Source organism: Scyliorhinus canicula, chromosome 5, assembly GCF_902713615.1.
Source record: "Scyliorhinus canicula chromosome 5, sScyCan1.1, whole genome shotgun sequence".
NCBI lineage: Eukaryota > Metazoa > Chordata > Chondrichthyes > Carcharhiniformes > Scyliorhinidae > Scyliorhinus > Scyliorhinus canicula.
Genome location: NC_052150.1, coordinates 69,631,243 through 69,657,952, shown reverse-complemented (window position 1 = coordinate 69,657,952; position 26,710 = coordinate 69,631,243). Strand labels below are relative to the sequence as shown.

The window sequence follows — 26,710 nt, the reverse complement described above, 5'->3', positions numbered from 1 at the left end:
TCGTGTTCCTGTCCATCCCCCATGTGCATCAGCTCTCCCCTCACCATCCCCCTCATCTAGGGAGGAGTTCCCCTCATCCTGACCGTCCTCCGCCTCCTCCAGCACATCGCCCCTCTGCTGGGCAATGTTGTGCGGGACACAGCAGACCACGACGATGCGGCCAACCCTCTCCGATAGGTACTGGAGGGTCACATGGTCCTTTTCTCTAACCCTAACCCTCCTGAGCAGTCCAGGCATCTGAAGCGCATCTCGAGCAGCCCAAAGCACCTCTCGACCACACCCCTGGTCACTGCATGGGCATCGTTGTAGCATTGCTCCGCGTTGGTCTGTGGCCTCCGTATAGGTGTCATCAGCCACGACCCCTGTCGACCAGCAATTATCCCCACAGCCGGGGGAGGGGGGGTGTTCCTTGAACATGGCAGGGATGAACGATTGGGTTAGTATAAAGGAGTATAAAGGAGTCATGCATGCTGCAGACGTGCAGTATTGTCATCCTGTGGTCACAGACAACGTGCACTTTCATTCAATGTGTACCCTTCCTGTTCAGGCACATGGTCCTTTTCTCCAAGGTGGACCGCATGGCGGTGTGCACTTCATCGATCGCCCCTTGCACCAAGGGTATCTGGGCAACAGCGGCGAACCCCACTGCGCAGGCATCCTGGTGGGCGCGGTCTGCAGGTGAACTGTATGTTCCGGTCCACGATGTCATACAGGGGATCAGTAACGGCTCCGATGCACCTGTGCACCGATGGCTAGGAAATGCCAGACAGGTCCCCACTCGGCGACTGCTGCCCTGCATGAGGCCCAGTGGGAGCTGGAGCTCGGGCGTGAGAGGAAGGTGGTGGAGCCTATTGTAGAGCAGCAGGCTGCAGTGGGGCAAATGCAAGCCGCCCAGGTTGGCGCTGTTTTATAGCATGTTGGAATGGCGCTGGCGTGACATTCGGTCGGGCCGGCGGGACTTCGGCCCATCCAGCCTGGAGAATCGCTGGCCCACCGGAGAATCGCCGGTACAGCCGTTTGTGCGGCCCGATGCCATTCGCACGCGGCCGTTTTCACAGGGGTGGGAGAATCGCGTACCGGCGTCGGAGCGGCATGGCGCGATTCGCGCGGCGCCGTGGCAATTCTCCCACCCGGCGGAGGGTCAGGGAATCCCGCCCCACATGATTCTTTGCGGCAACAAAGAAATCTAACATTATTTCGAATGACAATATACATTCTGAATTTCACAAAGTAACTTTACATAAAATGATTTTTTAATGAAAATATGACAAGATTCACATCACTTTTATATCCTTTTCTCCATATGTTGCTTTATTATTCAAATTAAGCATTCTCTATTCAATATTCACATTTATAGCATTCAAAATGCAGTTATCTAGTTTTGCGTGTAAACCAGATTTATCTGTGCACTTTCCCAATACCAGTTATTATAAAATAGAATTAAATACAACACACCATCAGTACAATACTGAAAATGAAAGCAAAGACCAGGTTATAGTGGCTTCCATCCTCACAGACTTCAATCTGGAATGGTAAACTTTAGCTAAAGCTTCCTACCCTTTTGCAATGTGATAGCTTGAAGTAGTAAGTAGGAAAACAGTAAGAGTGGGTTTCAATGGAAGCTGAAGGTATCAAATCTAAAATTAAATTTCTTCTGCATGTTGCTTATGCCAATCTACATCTACAATTATTCATTAGCTTCTACTTAGTTAAGCAAACTAAAACCACAACCATTTTGCATAACTTGTCTGATGGCCTCTGTGCACAGGCTGACAGGTTGTCATCCTTGTAACCTTCCGGAACTGTAGTTATATTATGATACCATCTCGTACAACCTTGAAAACAAATTAAAACTGTCTATTATCATAATTCTACAAAACAACAGAATAATTTCTCAGAGGCAGTTATTTTTGAATTGAAACCTTAACCTCTATTTCAAGTGCAATTTCAGAAAGTTTTAATATGCTAAAGGAATTAATGGCCACTTTGTTATCTTCTGATATTAAGCTGTGAGCAAATGTGAGTGAATAAAGTCATCGAGTTAGTCTTGCACCAGAGACTTTCTGGCTTTGTTAAACAAAAGACCCCTCCAATTTTTAAGTTAACATTTGCATTTTTCTATCTCCAATCTATCAACTGCTTCTTCACTTTCCTGGTGTACTAAATCGTTTGCGTCCTGTGACAAATGTTTTGCAGCGCACCTACTGATCATAGCAAAAAAAATAAATTTCTCCTCCAGTTAAAGTAATAAGCATCAAGCATAAACTGAAAGAGAATTTGAAAAAATTGACTTCAAATGTGTGGTGAATGTTTTCACCTAATGCATGTATGATACTGTAACCCATGATCTATGACCTGGAAGTGGTGATACGAGCTGCTTCCAGTTACTGTACTGTAACCCCGGTGGGCTCCGCCTCTGACTCCGCACTCACCAGGGACATATATAGACCGGCTGCCTGTGGGCGGCATTCATCTGTACAACTGACTCTGGCTAGGCAAGTTCATGATTAATAAAGCCTAATGTTCACTCGCTCTCTCTGCCTCTTGGTGAATTGAAGGTATATCAATTTATTAATCATAGACAGCACTATGGAAGCCGCTCTAAAGCCAGACAGGCTCGAACTCGACGCCCGCGCGTCCGAAGCCAAGGAAATATTCGAACATTGGCTTTGATGCTTCGAGGACGACCTTGACTCCTCCACAACGCCTCCCATGGAGACCCTCAGGCTGCGACTCCTCCACGCTCGGGTGAGCCATTGAATCTCAGTAATGATCAAGAAAACGGCCACGTACGAGGCGGCGGTCGCAACCCTCAAGGCACACTTCGTGAAGCCCGTAAATGAGGTGTTCGCCAGACACCTCCTCACTACTCGCCGTCAACGCGCCGGAGAATCGCTGGACGAGTATCTGGAAACCCTGACTCTACTCTCTCTGCCTTGCCATGAATTGAAGATATATCAAAATGTTAACTGCCGAGTGTATAAATAGTGGAGGCAAAACCTTTGGTTCTCCAGCGGCGGGTTTGAAAGCAGGGAGGAATTTAATCGGGCAGCAGGGTACGGGGTGGGGACCCCACCACTTTCCCAACTCCCCCTCATGAAATTTAGAATGGGCAGGCTTGTGGACAGACATCCTGTCCAGATGCTAGTTGAGGCCCATAATGGGACAGTTAATGCAATCAAATAAGACACTGTGGCATCTCTCCCCCACCCCCCCCCCCCCCCCCCCCCCCCCCCCACCCCCGAATTGGGTTCAGCTGATGACCAAAAATTCTCTGACCTTCAGTTCTAAGATTGTGAAATCATTGAGTTCTTCAACACAATTACTATATTGCCATTATTTAATCACTCAATACATTAAAAACACCCAAAATGTGACTAAGAAAATAAAATAATTCCCTTACATACATTTCTTGCGTCTTCCGCAGTAGTGCTGTTTTTGAAGCTGTCCATGCTTGTAATCATTACGCCGTCGGTGTTGATGACGATATTTAAAATCATAATGTCCAATTTCCATAGACCTCTGGTGCATGGTTACCTCATTATTGTGAAGATGCACTTTGGGCTCTGCAGATCTCTTGTAGAGCACATGCGGATGGTGCCCTTCAGGCGCTGTGTAATTGTGCTTAAGTGCGACGTGCTGAGGTAGAGGTGTCAAAAAGTAATCTGCCTCTTCTGTCCTTATCAAACCTGACTAGAAAGAAAAAGAAAAGGAAAAAGAAATTTACAGCCTGCCAAAAACAAGATGTGGACACCTTTGATAACGGATAATCAACTGGATTAATACTTCCAGAAGTACAAAACAACTGCAAGGTAGAACACCAGTTTCTTTTCAAAGGTCAGTGATATGGTCAAGTTTAAACAATATAATTACTTCCTGCAATAAATGCACTCTAGGATACACAAAACAGAAAAAGTATTTTAACTGATAATCATGTGCAGTAACCTTGTCATAATACTGTTGTAACTTTTCTGGGATTATAGCAAGAATCAAAATCAGTGCTTCAGAATGTTATTTCTGAATAACTGCAGTGGAATTATTATACATTAGTTATTATCCTATTTACTAATTATTATGGCATCTTTTTGGAATTGTAGAGATTAAGCGGAGCTTCTTGTGCTGAAAGTGACCTGCAAACAATCCTTCAAACTGCTTTAAAAAAAATTTATTTTCACATTGTATATTCAATGCCAAATACATTTTTTGGGTTAGCATATTTAAAGGGTTTTGGTTCTCTTTAAAATAGGCCCCTACTCATTTTAGCAACAGAAACAAGGACTTGCCAAGCTAACATCTCCCTCCTCGACAGGTGGAATGAAGAGCAGCAATGTCACTGGGAGTCAGCACAGCATAGTTAATTCACCCTGACCTTGGAAAAGAGACAAGGATCACAGTGAAGTTGGGTTGGACCAGCGGGAAGATGCTCCACCTAACTCACCGCCAGCAACAATCTCACTCTTAAAGAAACACTCCCATCTTCAATTTCCTCAAATCTTTCTTCATAATCCCGTTTTCAGCCGGCGGGAATAACAGAGTGCAGAGAATCAAGGAGACCTAAAACAGCTTTTACGCTGGTGGGTTTTCCCCACTCAATTGTCCCTTCCCCCGCCGCCAGTGAGGTAGCAGGATTCCCATCATTGCATGGCAGGAACCCCATTTTAATATATTTAAATATAATCAGTGGGCTTCGCTGCTGCAAAATCATCCCAAAAGTACGCCCCCAACCTGAGTGTTAGGAGTCATATGTAGGTGGATGTCAATGATATTTAAGTATTAACTATATTGGTTAAATATGGAGGTAATAAAAATCATTCAGCCCTGTCTGAAGTTGTCAGCCACCAGTGCATTTTACAGCCACTGTATGGCATGGATGCATTGTTCCCTGACATACCCATTGCATCACTCTCAGCTCACTCTTTGAATCTCTCCAATCAGGTTTCTGCTCCTCCCAAATCATCCAAACTAGATTCACAAACAATATTCTCCGTGTGTCCATGATTAATTAGCGTCTTCCTTAATTTGTCCGCAGCTTTTGAATTGATCAACCACTTCGCCGATTATGTGCCGGAAGTTATTCATTTTTCCAAAGTATGCTAATTTCTATTAACTTAAAAATTACACAAGGAATTTTACTTGACACTGTATAAAGTATTTAATTAGGTACATTATGAGTTGCACAGCACTTGCCAAAACCAACACAGATGGTTGTTGGAATTAAGCATCCCAGGGTTTCACATTATGGAAATCACAAATTATCCAATTCTTTGCCATCCATTTTTAAAACAGAAAGTAAATCTACATATTATTATGCCATTTAACCAACATACCTCTCTCTACTGTTTGAATATTTTCTCAACAATAAACAATGGTACCAAGCGAATAAGACTTTTAAAATGTCAAATTTTCAAACATAGAATCATAGAATTTACAGTGCAGAAGGAGGCCATTCGGCCCACCGAGTCTGCACCGGCCCTTGGAAAGAGCACCCCACTTAAGCCCACGCCTCCACCCAATCCCCGGAACCCAGTAACCCCACCCAACCTTTTTTGGACACTAAGGGCAATTTAGCGTGGCCAATCCACCTAACCTGTACATCTTTGGACTGTGGGAGGAAACCGGAGCACCCGGAGGAAACCCAAGCAGACACGGGGAGAACATGCAAACTCCACACAGGCAGTGACACAAGCCAGGAATCGAACCTAGGACCCTGGAGATGTGAAACCACTGTGCTACTGTGCATATTGGATACTCAGATATAATTTGGGTATAGATTCAAGTGCCGGTAATGAGTACTCTCCCCATGACATTTTAAATATAAATCGATATAATAAATACATTTACTAGCAATTCACAGGAAGTATGTATATAGTTTCTTCTATGCACTTGGCAGTGTACAAAGATCTCCCTCAAAAGATTGTCTTTGTAATACAGCACTTTTGTATTCTAATATTGACCATTCTACCACGGGTAGACTATAGGTTGCAGATGCTTCATGTTAGTACACTAGTGAGGTGCTTGGTTCATGCTGGTGGCTGCACATGTAAAAGTGCCTTCAAACAGGTCTAATTTTCAAAACTAGGATATACAAAAAACGACCGGTGGCCTTTAGAACGTCTAAAACTGCCCGAGTCCTTGAAGATGTACCCCTTTGGAGAGGTCCAGGCACACTTTTGGGAGAGGTCAAATACTCCTGGAATGATTCAAAGTAGACACAAATGTGCATAAAACGTGAATAAATTTATTGGAACTGTCAAGCTGTCCAGGGAACGGTCAAGCTGTCCAGGGAACGGCCAAGCTGATTGGAGTTATCAAGAAAACTGTCATGGTGATGGGAACTATCAAGTTGTCAAGGTATTGAAATATTCTATCTTTTAAATTTAAAAAAATCATTCCATAATTTTAAAGAAGTGCTTACTGTTTCACTCTGTTGGCATTATAGAATTTGTGCGGCATGATTGATTTCAATGGGGTGCTTGTCAGTTTAATTTGAATGACAGCTCCAAGTGGTTATAAAGTCTTTGACTAAAAGTGTTTACTTTCATATGGAATTAAGCACTTGAATTAAATGTTTATTTTTATATGGGATTGTGGTAGTATGACTAGAGGTACTACAGTACCTGGGAGTGTGAGCTACCATTGGTGGAGAAGGCTCGCTGCTCATTGGCCCAAGTGTTGCTTTCTCATTGGTCAAGAAGTAAGGTAGCTCCGCCCAATGAGGCGGGGTATAAGAACCCGTGTTTCCCAGCAGCCATCGTTCTTTCTGTACTCAAGCTGCTGGGGAAACATCTTGAAGATTAAAGCCTTCAATTCGGACTACTCCTTAGTTTCAGTGGTTATTGATCGCGCCTCAGGGATTATGTAGTTGAATTTAAATTAATAAATGGTTATTTATGAATACATTTTTTATAAATAAAGTCTGCATTGGACACTAATAGCTTACTTTTATTTCACCTCAGCATGGGTCCCGAGGTCTGCCCATTGTGGATACTGGATGAGTTGACATGGAGGATGTAAAGGGTAGTGAGTGGGTCATGGGTAGGGATGATTTGGTGCAATGTTGGTATTGGGGCCATGGTGGGTGGAATGAGGTGCATATGTTGGTATGGGGCTAAAAATGCCATGGAGGTGACTAGAGTGTAGGTTGGCATAGGGGCTATAAGAGCAAAATGGAATGGGTGGACGGGTATAGATTAGGCTGGGAAATCGGAGTGGCTCTAAAAGAGTGGGGGTGAGGCATGTGGTGGTTTAAGATAGTATGGATGAGGCATAGAGAGTGTGGGAGGAGAAGGGTGGAGGCTGTTTTTTTGTTTTATTGTCTTTCACACAGGCTGCCTCTGCATGCATCCAAACTCTTTCTAGGGACTGCAGGCCTGACACTCCTACCCCCAGTTCGCAAATTGGACTGTTCAGCTTTTTCTGACTTTGGAGCAAAAATTAGGCCCAAATCTCTGACAATCTGTTACTGTTGTATTTGGTCTGATAGGTAATATTCATGGTCCTGGACATACGGATAAGGACGGAGGTGATACTGTCAGCAAACTCTACCTTTTATTCAACTTTATGTTAATTATTTATGAGGTAGTCTCTACAACATGCTCTACATGGAACTCTCTCCAAGCTCTTATGTCACTGATGATGTAGATTTTATTTATATATTCAACATGAAATCATATCACATAATCTAAGAAAATCATAACTGTAAACACACTAGCATGGACAAAGAAATTCAAGGGCAAAAGAAATTTGGACTCCTAATCCTAACCTGGAGAACCAAGCTGGGCCCGCTAACAAGTCATCCTCCCCTCACCCAATCCAAAATGCACCGTGAACCCAATGTCTTTGTGAAAGATAAAATGGCACATGGATTGGATGTGCAGTTTGCATCAGGGTTTTCCTGATGCCAGACAAAGATTCGGCCCACAATCTTCAGTTAAAAAGTAAAGCAAAGGGAGGGGGGTATGTAGCAAGAAAAATCTGGAATCTTTGCCAGCATAACAATTTCTGTCGCTCTGCCAAATTGCTTCTTTATTAGCTGGCATGATCCTTTCTTGTGTCTATGTGATAGTTTGCTACCATCAGTATGCAAGAAAAATCGGAAACATGCCAATACTAAAAATGGATGCCTGCCAAGTGGAAACTTAGGTCACAGCTGAGACACTATGATTTCCAGCTACTGTTAGTGCAGATTTGAATCTAAATTATTCTAGATTCCCCCTGCAACTGCACCCCCCCCCCCCCTCCCCTGCATTCATACATGTGAACTCACCTTGAATGATTCGTCATTCAGAACCAAAGTCTAAAAAGAGCAAAGTAATCAAAGCCTCAAAATTATTTTCTGTTCAAGTGAAATTAAAATAATACACACTTCATGATTCTTTAAAATAGTACCAATTATGTGAAAAAAAACAGAAGCCGTTTTAGCAGGTTTGAAGAGCTAGACACTAATAAATTTGATGGATTCAGTAACTCTGGGGGATGAAAATTAGTACAGAATAGGGAATCCATAAAATAGTTAAGATATGATTTTTTTATGCAGCGAGAGAAATTCAAAGTCAGATAAATAATTTATGAAAAAGTTACACTTTTTATTAAAGTACTGCGATATTTAAGAGGAACACAAGTTTTTCTCTAAAAAGCAGACATGCCCTCAATTTCTACCGGACATCTCCTGATCTCCTGCAATTTTGAATAGAGAGATTTGTACAATCTGGCTACATTGGCTGTTAACATAGCTGCACAAGAGGTTCCACCAAACCCTTACTGAAATGACAGTTGCAGAAATTCAAGGCCCAAATCTTTACAAAAAACACCAGAACTTAAAAAGTGTTTTATGTTTCAAACTGAAATACCTCATGTCAAATTTAAGCTCAAAGCTTCAATTTGCATGAGACATTTCAGTTCAAAACCGTAAGCTCCAATGATTTATCTTCAGGGTACAACAATTGGAGATAATTGCCTGGTTAGAAAAAAATGAAGAATTCCTGTACCCAATCAACAATGTTTTTGAATTGGTTGCTGGGGTGCAACACTGGCCAGACATTTGTACCGAGGACACCAACAGTCCGCCACATGATGTGAATTGAAATCACAAAGGTGAAAGTTGCAGATTCCTACATATGAAGGACATTAACTGGGTTTTTACAACAAAACAGTTGCTTGCATGTTTTGCCCCCCTGGTATTACCCACAATTTACCAATCTTGAATTATACTTCAGAAACTTGCCATGCTAGTATTTAAGCTCATGATTGTTGGGTTTCTAGTCCAGCACCATAATCACCATCAGTCTCAAGTCCATTATTAGCAGTGCTTGGCTGATTAGGCTTTAAATGATCAGGTTCACTGTCTGTGTTATCTATGACAGAATAGAGCATCTATAGAATAATGTATGCTTCGTGTGGGTGCTGGAAGGCAGTAGCAGCTACAATATAACTTTGAAACCAAGAGAATCAGATAAGGGAATGGAGAAAATGCCCATCAGTTTATGAATCTCAGTAGAACTCCAACTTTGAACTGAAGACTTATCTAGTCAAGCATTGTGCAACTTATCTTCACATCCATTTTAAATTGCCTGTGTTGCTTCAGAAAGATGTGGAGCTTTTCTGACTTGCAGTTAAAAATACTGCAAACTAACTTCTGAAGAGTACAATTAACAGGAATCAGATTGTACCTCGAAAACAGTCACTTTGCCCATGAAATGGATTGAACAATTTACGAGCAGCTTGCCAGGAAATTTACTGGAAAGGATTTGCCATAATTGTAAGAAAAGAAAATAATCTTTCAAAAGCACAACAGCAAATACAGAGCAATTACTGCGGAAAGTTACAGAAGCAGAGGTAATTATTTGTAGATTGTGTATTCAAATACATGCAATACAAATGCCATACTGAACTTTTTTACATCCTTATTTGTCAATATAGACAAAGTGTATTTCTGAACTCAATGTTAGTTAGTTGCATTGGACCAAATTAAATGGGCTTTCCTTTCACCAGCAAGCTACTGAACAGGTTAAGATTTTGAAATCGGCTGCTTCAATAAACAGGCTGCATATGCTTGAGAAACTTTGCCTTTTACTATTGGTTTGGGAGCAGAGGTTTCTATGATATTACACCATTCTAAATAAAAAATCTACTCATTGTGCCATATATGGCCATAATGCAATTTGTCTGGTCCTATTTTCTTTGATGTACAATTTAGTAATTACAACAGCATCACTTTAAGGTTGCAATTATTTTTTTTTCTTATAAATTTAAAGTACCCAATTATTTTTTTCCAATTAAGGGACAATTTAGCTAACCAGCACATCTTTTTGGGTTGTGGAGGTGAAACCCATGCAGACACAGGGAGAACGTGCAAACTCCACACGGACAGTGACCCAGGGCCGGGATTCAAACCCGGGCCCTCAGTGTCGCAGTCCCAGTGCTAACCACTGCGCCACTTACCGCCCTTAAGGTTGCAATTCTAACTATTTTCTGCAAAAAGAAATGTATTCGCTTTTTCACAAAGAAAAGACAATCTGCACCCAATAGAAAAACTCACAGGAATTATCTTTTCACCAGAACCGTTGGATTTTTAAAGAAATTCATTCCATGGGATGTTGGCGTCACTGGCTGGACCAGCATTTACTGCCCATCCCTAGTTACCCTTCAGGACAGTGCTGCCTTCGGGCAGCACGGTAGCATTGTGGTTTGCACAATTGCTTCACAGCTCCAGGGTCCCAGGTTCGATTCCGGCTTGGGTCACTGTCTGTGCGGAGTCTGCAGATCCTCCCCATGTGTGCTCCGGTTTCCCACAGTCCAAAGATGTGCAGGTTAGTTGGATTGGCCATTATAAATTTCTCTTAGTGTCCAAAATTGCCCTTAGTGTTGGGTGGGATTACTGGGTTATGGGGATAGGGTGGAGGTGTTGACCTCGGGTAGGGTGCTCTTTCCAAGAGTCGGTGCAGACTCGATGGGCCAAGTGACCTCCTTCTGCACTGTAAATTCTATTCTATGAGGATCTGGACATGAAAGCGTTGGGTTATTGCTGGATATGTTTTCCTTAGTTCAATTTGCACTAACTCACAAATTCAATTACAACACAGCTGTCCAATGGTTGAGGGTTTTCACTTAAATGAGACAAATATTCTATATCATTCAGGCAGACATGCAACCCTTGATAATTAATAAAGATTATCCCTTAGTTTCTTTATTTCAAAGTTTTAAAATAATGTATATCTGGTCTGTATGCATAACAACAGTATAGCAGCATGGAACTAGAGCTCTTGAGAAAATATACATAAACTGCATTGAACAGAAACTGAATTAAATCAATGTACGGTGCAGATCACATCTCATTAACTCCAAATATTTCTCAATGCACAATTCACCATCATTTGGAATATGTGCAACTGAAAATCATTGGCGTCAATAAGGGGAAGGGGAATTTTCATGATTTTAAGACTTGGTTATGAAGGTAAAATTGTTGAGCAATTAATGCAGAAAATCACAATACCTTCTCACTCAGAAGAAACAAGATAATTTAAGAAAGGCGAAGAGAAGGAATAAGAAAAGGGAAAATAATGACACACCAAGGGAAAGAAATAGTCTGCAAACTACACTGATCAAAAAAATTAGAAAGAAATGAAGCAGGTCTCAAGATAAAGATTATAGGGATCGAGAAAAGGGGCAGATCAAAGAGTAAGAGAAAGCAAAAGATGAAAGCCTGTTGGAAGTATGAAAATTTTGCAATGTACTATTTAGATTAATATGTTTTATTCGTTATTCCACAGGCTTCTCAATGCATCAACATACATGCTGCCATAATATGCACATAATGGTGCAGCACACACTGACTGACACACTGCAAGACCAATCAACACACACAACACAGCAGCCAATCACCAGTTAGGGCACACTCACTTTAAAAACAGAGGGCACAAGTGTTCCCGCTCATTTGGGATGCAGCCTCTGACAAGGACAGAGCTCACAGCTTGGAGCACAGATCTTCACCATGTGCTGTTAGTCTAGACTAGTCAGGATAGGCATAGGTCTTCAGTTTAATCTAACATAGTGTCGACCCACAGTGCAAGTATGTTCAACAGTTCCTAGCTTAATAAAATAGTGTTGTACTATTTCAAGCGTTGGCAGCCTGTATGTGTTACTGCTGAGGTAAACACAGTCTCCACAGATCCAGAGTACCCAACACATCACATGCAACTAATTACATGGACATTTAACAATTCAATAGTTAATTATTGTTTAATCAGCAATTTGAGCATTGTTGTAAAAACATTTTGAAAAATTGAAATTGAAAATCACTTATTGTCACGAGTAGGCTTCAATGAAGTTACTGTGAAAGGCCCCTAGTCGCCACATTCCGGCGCCTGTCCGGGGAGGCTGGTATGAGAATCGAACCTTGCTGCTGGCCTGCTTGGTCTGCTTTAAAAGCAGTGATTTAGCCCAGTGAGCTAAACCAGCCCCTAGCTAATCCACCCCTGGAGCTCATTTGGAGGGAGATTGGTGAATTCACTAAGATTTATGCCTGCATTTTGTAACTACAGATCAGATTTCTGCAGAGTCAGGAAGACTCTTCGGGCCTTGAAAAATGGTGGACAGAGCCCAGACGCAGAAATCTACCCCAGTTCCAACAGATTCCATTTTTTCCAGTCGGGAAACGAGGCAGAGCGTCATTCATACAGACAGGAAACTCAAACTTAGCTGGGCTATTTAAACTCAGTGCTGAGTTGAAAGAGACTCCATTTTGGCTGTTGAAAGGGCCTTTAACCTGCTGTGTGCGAACCACAAATTGTTGGAGTCGAGAAATGCTCTTGATAGGGGGCTACAGTATGTATAACGGCCATGATCCGACGTGTTTTTTTAAATGTCCCACACTTTAAATTTTTTTTAAAAGTCAGTTGTCACAGAGTTGAAAAAAAAAGAACCTCTGCTCAACTGCTTTGATTGACAATCGTAGGTTAGGGAAAAATGTAGTAAAAGTTCTTGCAGTTTTAATAGAGCCCTTTGTTAGCATTTCCCCAAGGGCTAAAATTACATCATCGTGAAAGCTTGGCTGAGTTTCAAAAGTGACAATTGTCTCAGCAGCATGTTCTGAGTTCAGTCTATTTGACAGTTTGGAGTGGCTATGAAATAATTAGCTGTCTTTGATGTGTAGGAGGGATAGAATTGAATTAGTTTTTCTAAGGATTAATCCCTTCAGGAGATTTAAAGGCTTTAAATAGATTTAATGAATGAGAGATCTGTTTTTCAAAATCAAGTCTTCATTAATGATAGCTGTATAAAATTGTTCAAAGATTATTTTTTCATCGCCACATGGCTATTGAGACTTTAAATGCCTGGTTGATTAACACTTTTATAGGACTGTAGTAAAAAGGAGATTGCCAAGAAATGTATGAGTGAGTGACTGGTTTTCTCAATGTTTTTCTCAGACGCGGCATTGTTACTGTAAGGTTTATTGGTTCAGTACACAGTTCTTACTCAGTAAATGTCCTGCACTGACAGGGACATAGGGAATGGAGCCAGGAATCCTAGAACAGGGTCCTGGCTGCCATTTTTAAAGGTCCATAAAGTCTCCCCGGCACTGAGAAAATCCAGCCTATGTTCACCCACCCCCGTTCAGCATTCCATAGGGAACATTCCCCCATGACATGTTACACTTCTCAGTCACCCCCAATACTCACTTCCCTACCGCACCTTTCTGTGCAAGCGCAGGATATGCAACATTTGACCTTTTGCCTCTTCCCTTCCCAGATCCCAAAGGCTCCTTCCAAATGAAAGAGCAATTTACTTGTACTTCTTTCAATTTAGTATAATATATCTATAAGGCTCAAGTCAGGGCTGTGACAGAATCCTTTGCACTGGCTTGGATGAATGCAACTCCATCAAACATTTAAGAAGTTCAACATCACCCAGATTAAAGCATCCCCCTTTCACTGGCACACCATTGTGGTAGTCACCACTGTTGTATTGTGTATACTGCATACGAGGGTATTACGGTAAGGCCCCTGTACTACAGGTACGGGGGTAGATCCCTGCCTGCTGGCTCCGCCAATAGGCGTAGTATAAATGTGTGGGCTCTCCGAGCTGCAGCCATTTCGGCAGCAGCTGCGTGAGGCTCCACATCTCTGCGTAATAAAGCCTCGATTACTCGCTACTCTAATCTCGTTGTAATTGATAGTGCATCAATTTATTACGCAGAGATTTTACAACGATGGATCTCCAGATCAAGCCTGATCGCCTGCAGCTGCACCCTCAAGCACCCTCTGGGGCTGGTTTATCACACTGGGCTAAATGGCTGGCTTTTAAAGCAGACCAAGGCAGGTCAGCAGCACGGTTCAATTCCCGTACCAGCTCCCCCGAACAGGCGCCGGAATGTGGTGACTAGGGGCTTTTCACAGTAACTTCATTGAAGCCGACTCGTGACAATAAGCAATTTTCATTTAATTTAATTTTCATTTCATTTCATTTCATTTCATTCATTTCATTTCAAGCAGACAATGCCAAGTCGGCCTTTGCACATTGGCTAGCTTGCTTTGAAGCATACATTGGATCTGTGCCAGACCCAACCCCGGAGGCACAGAAGCTCCAGATCCTTTACACGCGGCTGAGCTCCGATGTCTTTGCCCTCATCCGGGACGCACCGACCTACGCTAACGCCATGGCAATACTGAAGGAGATCTACACTCAGCAGACCAACAAAATCTACGCCAGGCACCTCCTGTCCATGCGGCATCAACTCCCCAGTGAGTCTGTGGAAAATTTCTGGTGTGCCCTGCACGTCCTGGTGAGAGACTGCGATTGCCAGGCCGTTTCGGCCGCTGAACATTCTGACCTGCTACTTAGAGATGCATTCGTTACGGGCATAGAGTCAGCCTACATCTGCCAGCGCCTCTTAGAAGGGGCTACCCTCGACCTCGTGGCGACCAAGAAACTAGCGCTCTCGCTCACAGTCGCCTCATGCAATATGCAGGCGTATGCCCCCAATCGCACGGCCCACCCCTCCTGTGCATCGTGGACCCCGCTGGCGAACACCCCACCGTGGACTCCACCAGCGACCTTCCCCAGCCAGCCTCAGGCCTGCGCCGCGTGGCAGCCAACCAATCCCGAGGACCAGGTGCTACTTCTGTGAACAAGCAAAACACCCCCGGCAGCGCTGCCTGGCACGGAGTGCACTCTGCAAGGCCTGCGGCAAGAAACAACATTTCGCTGTGTTGTGCCAGGCCTGTTCAGTCACCGCTATTGTTCCGGCACCCCCTATGTGAGATCCGCGGTCGCCGCCATCTTGCTCCCCTCACACCATGTGCGGCCCGTGGGCGCCGCCATCTTGTTTGCCGCCATCTTGTTCTCCATTGTGCTAGCCTCACAACACGTGCAGCCCGTGGGCGCCGCCATCTTCCCCGCCTCAGGACCCCTGCTCGTCGGGCACCTCATCGGGCCACTCATCGCCTGGGACCACCGCTGACCAGTTGCGACTAGCCTCCATCACAATCGACCAGTCCCGACCGCACGACCTCGTGACCGCGTCGACGACAGTGAAGGTCGACGGGCACAAGATATCCTGCCTTCTGGACTCCGGGAGCACTGACAGCTTCATCCACCCTGATACGGTAAGGCGCTGCTTCCTCACGGTACACCTTTTCAACCAGAGAATCTCCCTGGCCTCCGGATCCCACTCCGTGGCAATCCGGGGGTATGCACTGTCACCCTCACAATCCAGGGTGGAGAGTTCAGCGGCTTCCGGCTTTACGTCCTCCCCAACCTCTGCGCTGCCTATCTAACGGCCTGGACTTCCAGTGCAACCTCCAGAGCCTAACCCTGAAATTTGGCGGGCCCCTACCACCCCTTACTGTCTGCAGTCTCACGACCCTTAAGGTCAACCCACCTTCCCTGTTTGCGAATCTCACCTCGGATTGCAAACCTGTCGCCACCAGCAGCAGACGGTACAGCGCCCAGGACAGGACCTTCATCAGGTCAGAGGCTCAGTCTAAGTGGTAGTGGTGAAAACAGGGGAGAAAAACAGGATGGTCATTGACTACAATCAGACCATCAATTGGTACATGCAGCTCGATGCGTACCTCCTCCCACGCATAACTGATATGGTCAATCAGATTGCACAGTACCGGGTCTTCTCTACAGTGGACCTGAAATCTGCCTACCACCACCTCCCCATTCGGAAGGCGGACCATCCGTACACCACATTTGAAGTGACGGCCGCCTTTATCACTTCCTTAGGGCTCCCTTCGGCGTCACTAACGGAGTCTCGGTCTTCCAACGGGAGATGGACCGAATGGTTGACCGGTACGGACTGCTGGCCACCTTCCCGTACCTGGATAACGTCAACATTTGCGGCCACGACCAGCAGGACCACGACCACAAATTCCTCCACACCACCAAACTCCTCAACCTATCCTACAACAAGGAGAAGTGTGTGTTCAGCACACACTGATTAGCCATCCTCGGCTATGTGGTCAGAATGGAGTTCAAGGGCCTGACCCCGATCGCATGCGCCCCCTCATGGAACTCCCCCTTCCCCACTGCCCCAAGGCCCTCAAACGATTCCTGGGGTTCTTTTCATACTACGTCCAGTGGGTCCCCAACTATGCGGACAAGGCCGGCCCACTCATTCAATCCGCCATTTTCCCACTGACGGCCGAGGCTTACTAGGCCTTCAACTGTATCAAGGCCGACATCGCCTAGGCCGTGATGCACGCGGTCGACGAGACGCTCCCCTTCCAAGTCGAGAGCAATGCATCAGATGTCGCTCTGGCTACCACCCTCAACCAGGCAGGCAGACCCATGGCATTCTTTTCCCGCAACCCTCCACTACCGGCCAGACCGTGCGCGCCTGGTGAAGGCCTCCCGCCCCTTTGAATGCCTCAGCATGGACTTCAAAGGGCCCCTCCCCTCCACTGACCGCAACGCGTACTTTCTTAATGTGGTCGACAAATATTCCAGCTTCCCCTTCGCCATCCCATGCCCCGATATGACGTCTGCCACCGTCAACAAAGCCCTCAACACCATCTTCGCTCTGTTCGGTTTCCCCGCCTACGTCCACAGCGACTGGGGATCCTCATTTATGAGCGATGAGCTGCGCCAGTTCCTGCTCAACAGGGGCAGGACGACCAGCTACAGCCCACAGGGGAACGGGCAGGTGGTCCTGAAATCTCCCGGCCTCCCGCTGGCAGGAGGTCCTCCCCAACGCCCTTCACTCCATTCGGTCGCTCCTGTGCACTGCGACTAACGAAACTCCCCATGAACGTCTCTTTGCCTTCCCCAGGAAATCCACCTCCGCGCTTTCACTCCCAACGTGGCTGGCAGCTCCAGGACCCGTTCTCCTCCGCAAACACGTGCGGCTCCACAAGGCGGACCTGTCGGTTGAGAGGGTACAGCTATTCCACGCAAACCCACAGTACGCCTACGTAGCGTACCCCGACGGTCGCCAAGACAGTCTCCCTCATGGGCCTGGCACCAGCCGGGTCCCCACACAACCCCACCTGCCCCCGCGCCATCATCCCCCCCCCCCACCCCCCGCAGCGCACCCCACCACAGCCCCCGCTCCAGGACGATCTGTCCTCCCCTTGCTCCCAGCTGGGGATGAAATGACATGCTCCCGGAGTCACCGACGACCGGACCGACGCATGAATCACCACCAGAACTGCGGCGCTCGTGACGCCGGATCAAGGCGCCCGATCATCTAAATTTGTGAACTCTTTCTAAAAAATTTTTAAAATCTGTATGTAAATAGTTTTCCACCACCCCCGCTGGGCTCTTTATTAACAGGTGGTGAATGTGGTAGTCACCACTGTGGTATTGTGTATACTACATATGAGGGTAGTACAGTCAGGCCCCTGTACTACAGGTACGGGGGTAGATTCCTGCCTGCTGGCTCCGCCCAGTAGGTGGAGTATAAATGTGTGTGCTCTCCGAGCTGTAGCCATTTCGGCAGCAGCTGCGGGAGGCTCCACATCTCTGCGTAATAAAGCCTCGATTACACTCTACTCTCGTCTCGTTGTAATTGATAGTGCATCAACCATCCACATCCTTAAACATGCACTCCCTCTGCCACTGGCACCCCATGGTTGCAATGTGACTTACTCTTTGGCAGCAACTTCCAAACTTGTGACCACTACAACCTAGAAGAGCATGACAGATGAGAACAACCACTACCTGCAAGTTTCTTTGCAAGTCACGCACCACCCTGAAAATCTATTGCTGTTTCTTCTTCAGCACTGGGTCAGAATCCTGGAACTCTACCTCACAGCAGAGTGGGTGTACTTGCACAATAGGGATTCAGCACTTCAAGAAGGTAGCTCCCTCTATCTTCTTTTTTTAAATTTAGAGTACCCAATTCATTTTTTCCAATTAAGGGCAATTTAGCGTGGCCAATCCACCTACCCTGCACATCTTTGGGTTGTGGGAGCAAAACCCACGCAAACACGTGAAGAATGTACAAACTCCACACGGATAGTGACCCAGAGCCGGGAACAAACCTGGGACCTCGGCACCATGAGGCAGCAATGCTAACCACTGCGCCACCATGCTGCCCAGCTCCCTCTATCTTCAAGCGGAATCTGGGATGACCAATAAATGCTCGCTTGCCAGCGATACCCACATCCGAATGAATAATTTTTTTAAAGTAAGAGCTGAAAAAGCAGAAATAAATTTCAGACCTAAAAAGAAAGTAATAAAATCAGTACGAAGTACAACAGATATAAAGGCTGATTCCATGCTTTTGCTCAGAGCAGCAGTCAAAAGGAACATTGAGCAGGAATTGTCAGTCCACAGTACCCAACTTTCTGTCCATTTAATGGAGAGAGAAAACCAGACACTGCCAGGGTGCAATATTCCGCTTCGTGGTTGTTTTGTTATGCTCTTGATTTAGCATAAGCTGCCTCCTTGATGTGCACTCTGACAAAGGAAGGTTCAGACATGGAGATAGCTTCAACACGTTTATTGAACTATTAACAATTCTACTACTTGGATTCGACTCTACTGTTAATCCTTCTATAGCTACTCAGACTGACGAACCAGTCTGCTACAATCCACGTGGTGGGTGTGATGTTCAATCAACCCTGTGTCTTTACTCAATGAGTGTCTCCACTGGAAAGGGGAAGATCATGTGTGCTGTGTCCTTTATATATGGGTCGGTGTAATGCCCCCCTGTGGTAGTGTCACCTGTGTGTGTATCGTGAATGCCCATTGGTCGTGTCCTATCTTACTGACCTATTGGTTGAATGTCTGTGTGTCATGTCTCTGGTGCTCCCTCTAGTGTCTAGCTAGTCTACATGTACTTATATTAACCCCTTGTGTATTTACAGTGATGCATATTACCACAGTGGTGTCTACAGTCATTGCTCTTTGCTAAGAGCCCCTCATCGCAGAATGAATTTGATAGCACAATTTAGGGACTAAGTATCTGTGTCTACACCCCAGTATCTATGCCTTCCACTTGCAAGGTCAGGTCTGAATGTTACTCTCAGGGGTGAAGAACCAAAGGACAGTTAAATGCCAATGGAAACCAGGAAACATTAACAGCAACATCACTGCCATTCTGGCTTATAGGTGTGCTGCCTGCTTGATACAACACATGCTGACAGGCAGCGTTGAATCAGAGTGAACCCTCAATCTTTATGCCCAGAGGCTGAATGAAATTCAGTGGGGGAGGAAGTTGAACTAGAATGCAGCTAATGAGACATGTCAACTGCTTTTACCATTATAGTGTTTCAGCACTTATAATACTTAAAATGCTTTAGTTCTTTCTAAAATTCTTTTGCTGTTTTACCAGAATTTCCTGATTATGAACACCTTCATTTTTGACTTGCAAAAGCTTTCACTGATTTCAACTACTTTTTCACCTGAACTTTGTGAAAACAGTCAACGAATACTTCAGAATATTATTCTGACCATCTCAAAGAAGATAGGTGCAGTAAGGATGTCGTGTAGTGATACCCCTCGATGGATCCTCAGAAACCAACTGGATTCACAGGCTTACATGTGTTCAGGTCAAAGAGTTAAGCCCTCATTCAGCAGGGATTTGGGAGGGCTCAACTAGAAAGGAGGACACACAACAATAAATTACCCCGTCGCACATGAGGAAATCTCCTCTTGACAGGAAGGTTTTCCTCTTGCCCTTCAGGCCCTGCATCACCTGACGCAAACAAGAGTCACAGAATTAAGGTTATCCATCATAGCAAGATTAAAAAGAGTGTCCCTGGTTCAAACTGCCCTCTTTAACAAAACCTTTCGCGCAACAGGAAGTTCTATGCCCACAGGGAAAGACAGATGACAAAGCAAACTGGTAGTCAGAATAAATTACATCAGCTATCAATCATAATAATGGCACATAGTGACAACGGGCTAATTAGAATGGACAACAGCTGGCAGCAGCGCCCAGATTGTATAGTGTTTTGGTGACGTTCTCTTAAAAGAATCAGGATTTTACAAAATGGAACAGAAAATCTCGCCCTTAAAAGGAATGGCAGAAAAATTCACATTTCTGCCAGTAATCCTGATGCAGGGCTGTGATGTGCTGAGCTGAGTAAATGGCTTTTGAGTATATCCCACAGAATATATTAAAATATCATAGAATCATAGAATTTACAGTGCAGAAGAAGGCCTTACGGCCCATTGAGACTGCACCGGCCCTTGGAAAGAACACCCTACCTAAGCCCACACCTCCACCCTATCCCCGTAACCCAGTAACCCCACCTAACCTTTTTGGACACGAAGGGGCAATTTAACATCGCCAATCCACCTAATCTTTGGACTGTGGGAGGAAACCGGAGCACCCGGAGGAAACCCACGCAGATACAGGGAGAACGTGCAGACGCCGCACAGACAGTGACCCAAGCCGGGAATCTAACCTGGGACGCTGGAGCTGTGAAGCAACTGTGATAACCACTGTGCTACCATGTCGTGAAGTTTGAAAGGGTAAAATCAAACCTCACTTGCCACAATATAAAAGGGCAATAGACTCACTTGTGCTAGATATTTAAGGTCACACAAATGCATCAGATAATATTTGAAAGATGGGTTGCAACTCTTCAATGGAAAGACATTACTGAATTATCACAATGTGCTACATGTTGCAAAAGTAAATATCTTTACTTTATAGTGTGCTCCTCATGGCTATGTTTCAAAAATTATCTGCAACGGATATGAACAGTGAGACACTCCTCAGAGATTGGACACCATGCAGTGTAAATGGGTTACTAGAATCGTTATCATAGGAGGCCATTCGGCCCATCGAGTCAGCGCCCACCCTCTGAAAGAGCACACTACCAAGGCGCACCCCTACCCTGTAACCCCATCTAACCTTCACATTCTTGGACACAAAGGACAATTTTGCATGACCAATCCACCTAACCTGTACATCTTTGGACTGTGGGAGTAAACTAGAGCACCCGGAGGAAACCCACGCAGACACAAGGGAGAAAGTTCAAACTCCACACAGTCATCCAAGGCCGGAATTGAACCTGGGCCCTCGCGCTGTGAGACAGCTGTGCGAACCACTGTGCCACCATGCCACCCATATAGACCATGATGTAACAGTAACATCAACAGTCATGTGAAAGAGATTCGACACAGAGACTCAGGAGAGATTTGCCTACTCAGTAGCCCAGCTCATAAATATTGTATGTAGCAGTAATGACCTGTGCATTAACCTCTCAACCTCCTGCAATTAAGCTAAGCAATCCAGAGGACAGTTCATCCAATTGCATCTGTGGCTACAAGCCTGGCAGTGTTTACCAACAGAGTCCTCTTCACCAAGAGGTGAATAGACACAATATTTCTGGAGCAAATAATTCAAAGAAAGGGCATCATGGTAGACTCTAAAAAAAATGAAAGCCATCAGCAACTTTCACCAACTAAAGTGTGTCACCGAAGTCCAGCAGTTCCTAAGACTGGCAAATCAGGTTGGTATGTTCATCTCAAATCTAGCAACCTTTTAGGGATCTCCAAGAGAAGGTCAACAGTAGTTCTGGGGGTTTGAACTAATCAGTGTATTTTAATGTATTAAAGAACGGCTGGTTTCTGCAGAAATGCTAGCACATTATTATTCAACATTGCCCTACCTAGTGGAGTTACCCTTTCACATAGAGGCCAATCACAAACCGTTCATTATCCTTGTGAATACCACATTGATTATTAAAATACCCCTACCCATTCAATACTTTCACCTTCACTTGATGCGTTATCAGTACATGGCCATGTACATTGCAAATTAAGTCGCAAACCACAGCTGATGTTTTCTCCAGAGCTGGACCGGACCAATCTACTGCCCAGGACTACACACTTGTCTCAGAAGTGGAAACATTCTCTTTGACCATAATGAACATGTTGTTGATCTCTGCTACAAAGCTCCAAGACATCCAAAGACCCCAAAATGGGGATGCGGAACGTGCCCAAGTACAAGAACTCTGCTTGAAAATATAGCCCTGCAGACCAGCTCCTCCATGAATACCACAAGCAATGCAGGCACTTACTAGTGGATGACATTTTAAGAATGACCAGGCGATGATTAAACTGTTTGAGATCCTTGATATACTCCATGGAGACCACCGAAGGATTGCAAAGTGCAGAGTATGCAGACTGCAATCTGTGTGATAGCTGGGTATTACACAGGCTGTCCAACATTTCATTCTCTTCTAATACACCTGCAGAATTAACAGCAAGACACCCACAGAACCCTTGGTATCATCTGCTTCACAGGCCCAACTTGGCAGAAACTAGGGCTGCATCCCACACCCCATTGGCAGAAACTGGGGTTCGACCTGTTTGATTATCCAGGCAAGACATAACTCATTGCTGTAGATTATTTCTCCTGACAGCTGGAAGTGGCCAGACTTTACACCACTACAGCTGGTGAGCAGGATGCTGCAGACCATCTTCTATGCACCATGAGTTTCCCACTGAACTCGTCTTGGATAAAAATTTGCCAATGGCTGCTTCAGGTAGTTTGCTGATCCATGTTAGTAGTCATCTCCATCCATAAGCTAACAGAGAGGTTGAACCGCAGACTATCAAGACCCACATGCCGGAGAAATCTGACTGGCATTCAACCTTGTCACACGACCGAGTTACACCTCTAGCGGACGCATTCTCACTCGGTGAGCTGCTCATGAACCGACACCTGAAGATGCAAGATCCTCCACGAGCAGGAAGCCTCCAGCGCCTGCCCCTGTGACTATTAGGGGGTGAGACTGGCCCAGTCTGGCACTCATTTTTATAATAATAATAATCACTTATTGTCACAAGTAGACTTCAATGAAGTCACTGTGAAAAGCCTCTTGTTGCCACATTCCAGCACCTGTTCAGGGAGGCTGGTATGGGAATTGAACTTGCGCTGCTGCCTTGTTCTGCATTACAAGCCAGCTATTTAGTGTACTAAACCATTTTTTTTTACTGGTGGGCTCTGATATCATGCTGGTTCCATTTCAATGAGGTTTGGGGTGTTTCACATACAGATTGAGTGGTGTATGGTCCTCAGTTAGAAACAACGGTGTCACAACTCCAGACACAGGCCAAGACTCTAGAACCCTTAACACCAGTCTAGAGGGCGTGGATGCAGGATCATAACTCAGAAGGTCGGCTTTATAAGGCCATGAAGGAGTAGTTCAATAGGAGTATACCATAGAACCATACATTGTTTAGAGGTCCCTTAATGGGGGAGCCCGTATTCTGCAAAGTTCACGGGGAAGTAATTGCTCCCACCCCGTAAGATACTTGCAGATTATAACATTGTGGTCCTTCAAAAAGCAGAGCTCCGACTGTCATATCCAGCCCAAGCACCGTCTGGTACTATCTGGCGCAAAAGGAGAGCCGTGATTTCATTGATACCCACAATACAATGTGGACTGAAGAATCCAAGGACACTTCAAACTGTTTGCAAGATGCAGACCCACCTCAGGACACAATGCAGGCCACCAAGGCTGCTGAGAGATCACAACAATGTAATCCTGGAGAGGTGAAGGCACCTCTGACTTTGGGTGGAGGAGATGGCAGAGCCAATTCAATGTAAATCTTTCAAAGTAAAGGCATTGTAAATGCTTTGGAAATAGTTAATATCAGTATTAAAAAAACTGATAATATACCCATAATATACCCAGAGGGAGGTGGAGTGTAATGGGTTAATAGAATAGTTACGACAAGGAGTGATGTAGCCATGATGTAATAGTGACATCTGTAGTCATGTGATAGAGACACTGCACAGAAGGCAGAACTCGGGACAGATGTGCCCACACCTTGTACCTAAATAAACTAGTTTGAGGTAACCACCAGAGTCAGACTACAGTCTCTCAACATAAAATACACCACGCCACCTGTATGTGAAACACCCCAGACCTCATTTAAATGGAACCAGCATGTGATCAGAGCTCAGCTGTAAAAATTAGTGCAAGACTGGATCACTGAAAAAGTTCTAACAGCCCACAGGTAATAAGTAGGTCCTGGTGCAAAAGAAAAACAAGGGACGTGATCTAACGGAAAAGTGTTATTTCAGACAGGTTTGGCTGGGAGTTTCTCCCCGGCTCTGTCGGAAAGTTCCTACCCACTATATAACGACACAGTCACTTTTTCAAGCCCTGGGAAGTTTCTCCCTGGACAAGACCACACTTAGAATTTTGTCCATCACTGAGGAGTTGAACTCGCTGACAGACTGGCTTCTGAGAGATCGAGCCACCATTTTGAAAGGATGCCCGGAACTTGTGAGCTTGAGGGACACCCGCATCCCTAAATAGAGAATTGATTCAATTTACTTCTGAATCATTTGGCAGATTCTGGGCTCCATTTAGCCACCGTGTTGCACCCAGCGAGGATCTAGGCATGTCAGTTAAATAGGGGGAAAGGCCAATAGCGAATCAGTTTGCTATAAGAATGGCTCGCTCCTGTTGCCGAGTTTTGGATCACCCCCAAATGTGGTGAGTATATCATTGATCCCGATTTGTTTCATATCAATCTCATTAGTGATATTGAAGTTGAATGTCCTGGCCTCACGGCAGTGAACCGAGCCCCCAGCGAGAAATCATGCGATGCATTGTTTAGTACTCCTTTTTAAAAATGTGAAGCTGGTGCAATGGCTGCTGAGGTACTGAGGAGGTGAGGTTGGGTTTGGTCCAGGGCTGAAGTGTTCCAGGTCAGGGGTTGCCACTGAGCTTGGGCAGGGGAGGAGGGGGGGGGGGGCAATTGTTGCGGGAATTTTCACCTATGAGGGCTTCAAGCCATCTTTAAATATTGTAGATACCGATAACAGGGGAAACTACAGCTGCTGCCCATCTGTCATACCAAAAACGTCCAGGTCAGAGCCCTGTTCTTGGTTACATGCTGAAGATCACTCAAACTCCTGTTGTCTGTGAGCAGCTACCAGCTTCACAGCTAAAGACTATTGCCAATAGGAAATTGGCCTCGTTAGTTGCGACAGGACTTCACAACACTTAAGTAGCTTCTTATGGATACAAGTGCCATATATGATTATTGCAACACATTGCAATAAAACTTTGAAGCCTGAACAGTGAGCCTGACCTATAGAACCATCAGCACCATAGAGGCAGCAACTAACAGTCAAACACTCAAGAACTGGGCTTCAGCACTGGAGATATCCTCATGACCAAAGTGTGAGTGTATGGATCAGGGGAGGGCACCTGAGCACGGTCTCCCTCATGTTCCCGGCATGGGTCTGGGATCTAGTGGCTCCTGCTGTGGCGAGTTTACAGAGCCATGTTTTCCAGCATAACCGGCTTGCTGGATGGCACTGAGAAAAAGTGTTGGAATTCAAGGGGTGGCAGTCAAGACTGATGCCACAAGAGGGGTGGCAACTCCCCCTTGCAGATCGGTGGAGGTCATTGGTCTTCTTTCCACTTGGCACGGGGTCCTCCTGGTCACGCTGCCCGCACTGACAGTTGCTGTCACTGCCTCCCAGGTGGTATTGGTGATCCTACTGCTGGTCCTCCGACCCCCTCAGGGGAATAGGCTGCCTTGTGCCACTTCCACAGCGCCCAGAAGCCTGGCCAGGTCAGTATCACCAAAATGAGGAGCAGTCTGCACACTGCCATGCTTGTGTGTTGAGTGGGAGTGAGTGTTGAGGCACAGTTTAAATGCAGCTTCCCATTGTTAGCAGTGAGCTGCTTCGGCGGGAGTCTGGCAAATCAGATGGCAAGTCCGCCAGCAATGGTGAGAATCCCATTGGAGCTTATTTCCGGCACTCAGAGCCATTAAATACGGACCATGATCTCGCCAACGTGGCTGTCGAGAAGCACCACGCCACGCGCGGCCAAAATTACACTTAGAAATGTTTCTGTTAAATCGTGGCCTCAGTATCCAATTTTACTCAGTGACTGTCTATTTAAATCAATAACTATTGGAAAGGCTTTTCTTTCTTTTACGCTGTGCATAAAGTTTCCATTTACTTAGTATTATCTAAAACATGTCTCAGCCTTATTCATTTTGTCTATGTCTTTCATTATTTAAAAATTGCATTCTATAAACATTTTACGTACAAGAGAAAATAGGTGCACATTCCTTGGCCTTTCATAACTCAATGAGTGAAAATCTAAAGTTATCCTCAGCTGTGGATTCTATGGTATCCTTCATGGAAATTAGAAAAGAATCAAAGGGCAGGATTTTCCGCTGGTTCCGCGGTGGTGGAGGCAGCACCTAATTGGCTGGTAGCGGGATTTTCTGGTCCTGTTGTCAACAGGATTTCATGTTGAATGCACCC

At 45.2% G+C, this 26,710-nt stretch overlaps 1 protein-coding gene across 1 annotated transcript in view; it reads right to left on the bottom strand.

Annotated features, from left to right (window-relative positions):
• LOC119966035 (A disintegrin and metalloproteinase with thrombospondin motifs 16) overlaps positions 1-26,710 on the bottom strand; it is a 320,047-nt gene that overhangs the window by 222,579 nt on the left and 70,758 nt on the right. Inside the window, exon 4 of the mRNA XM_038797188.1 lies at positions 3,408-3,693. Coding sequence (XP_038653116.1) covers positions 3,408-3,693 — 286 coding nt within the window. The remainder of the gene's footprint in view (positions 1-3,407; positions 3,694-26,710) is intronic.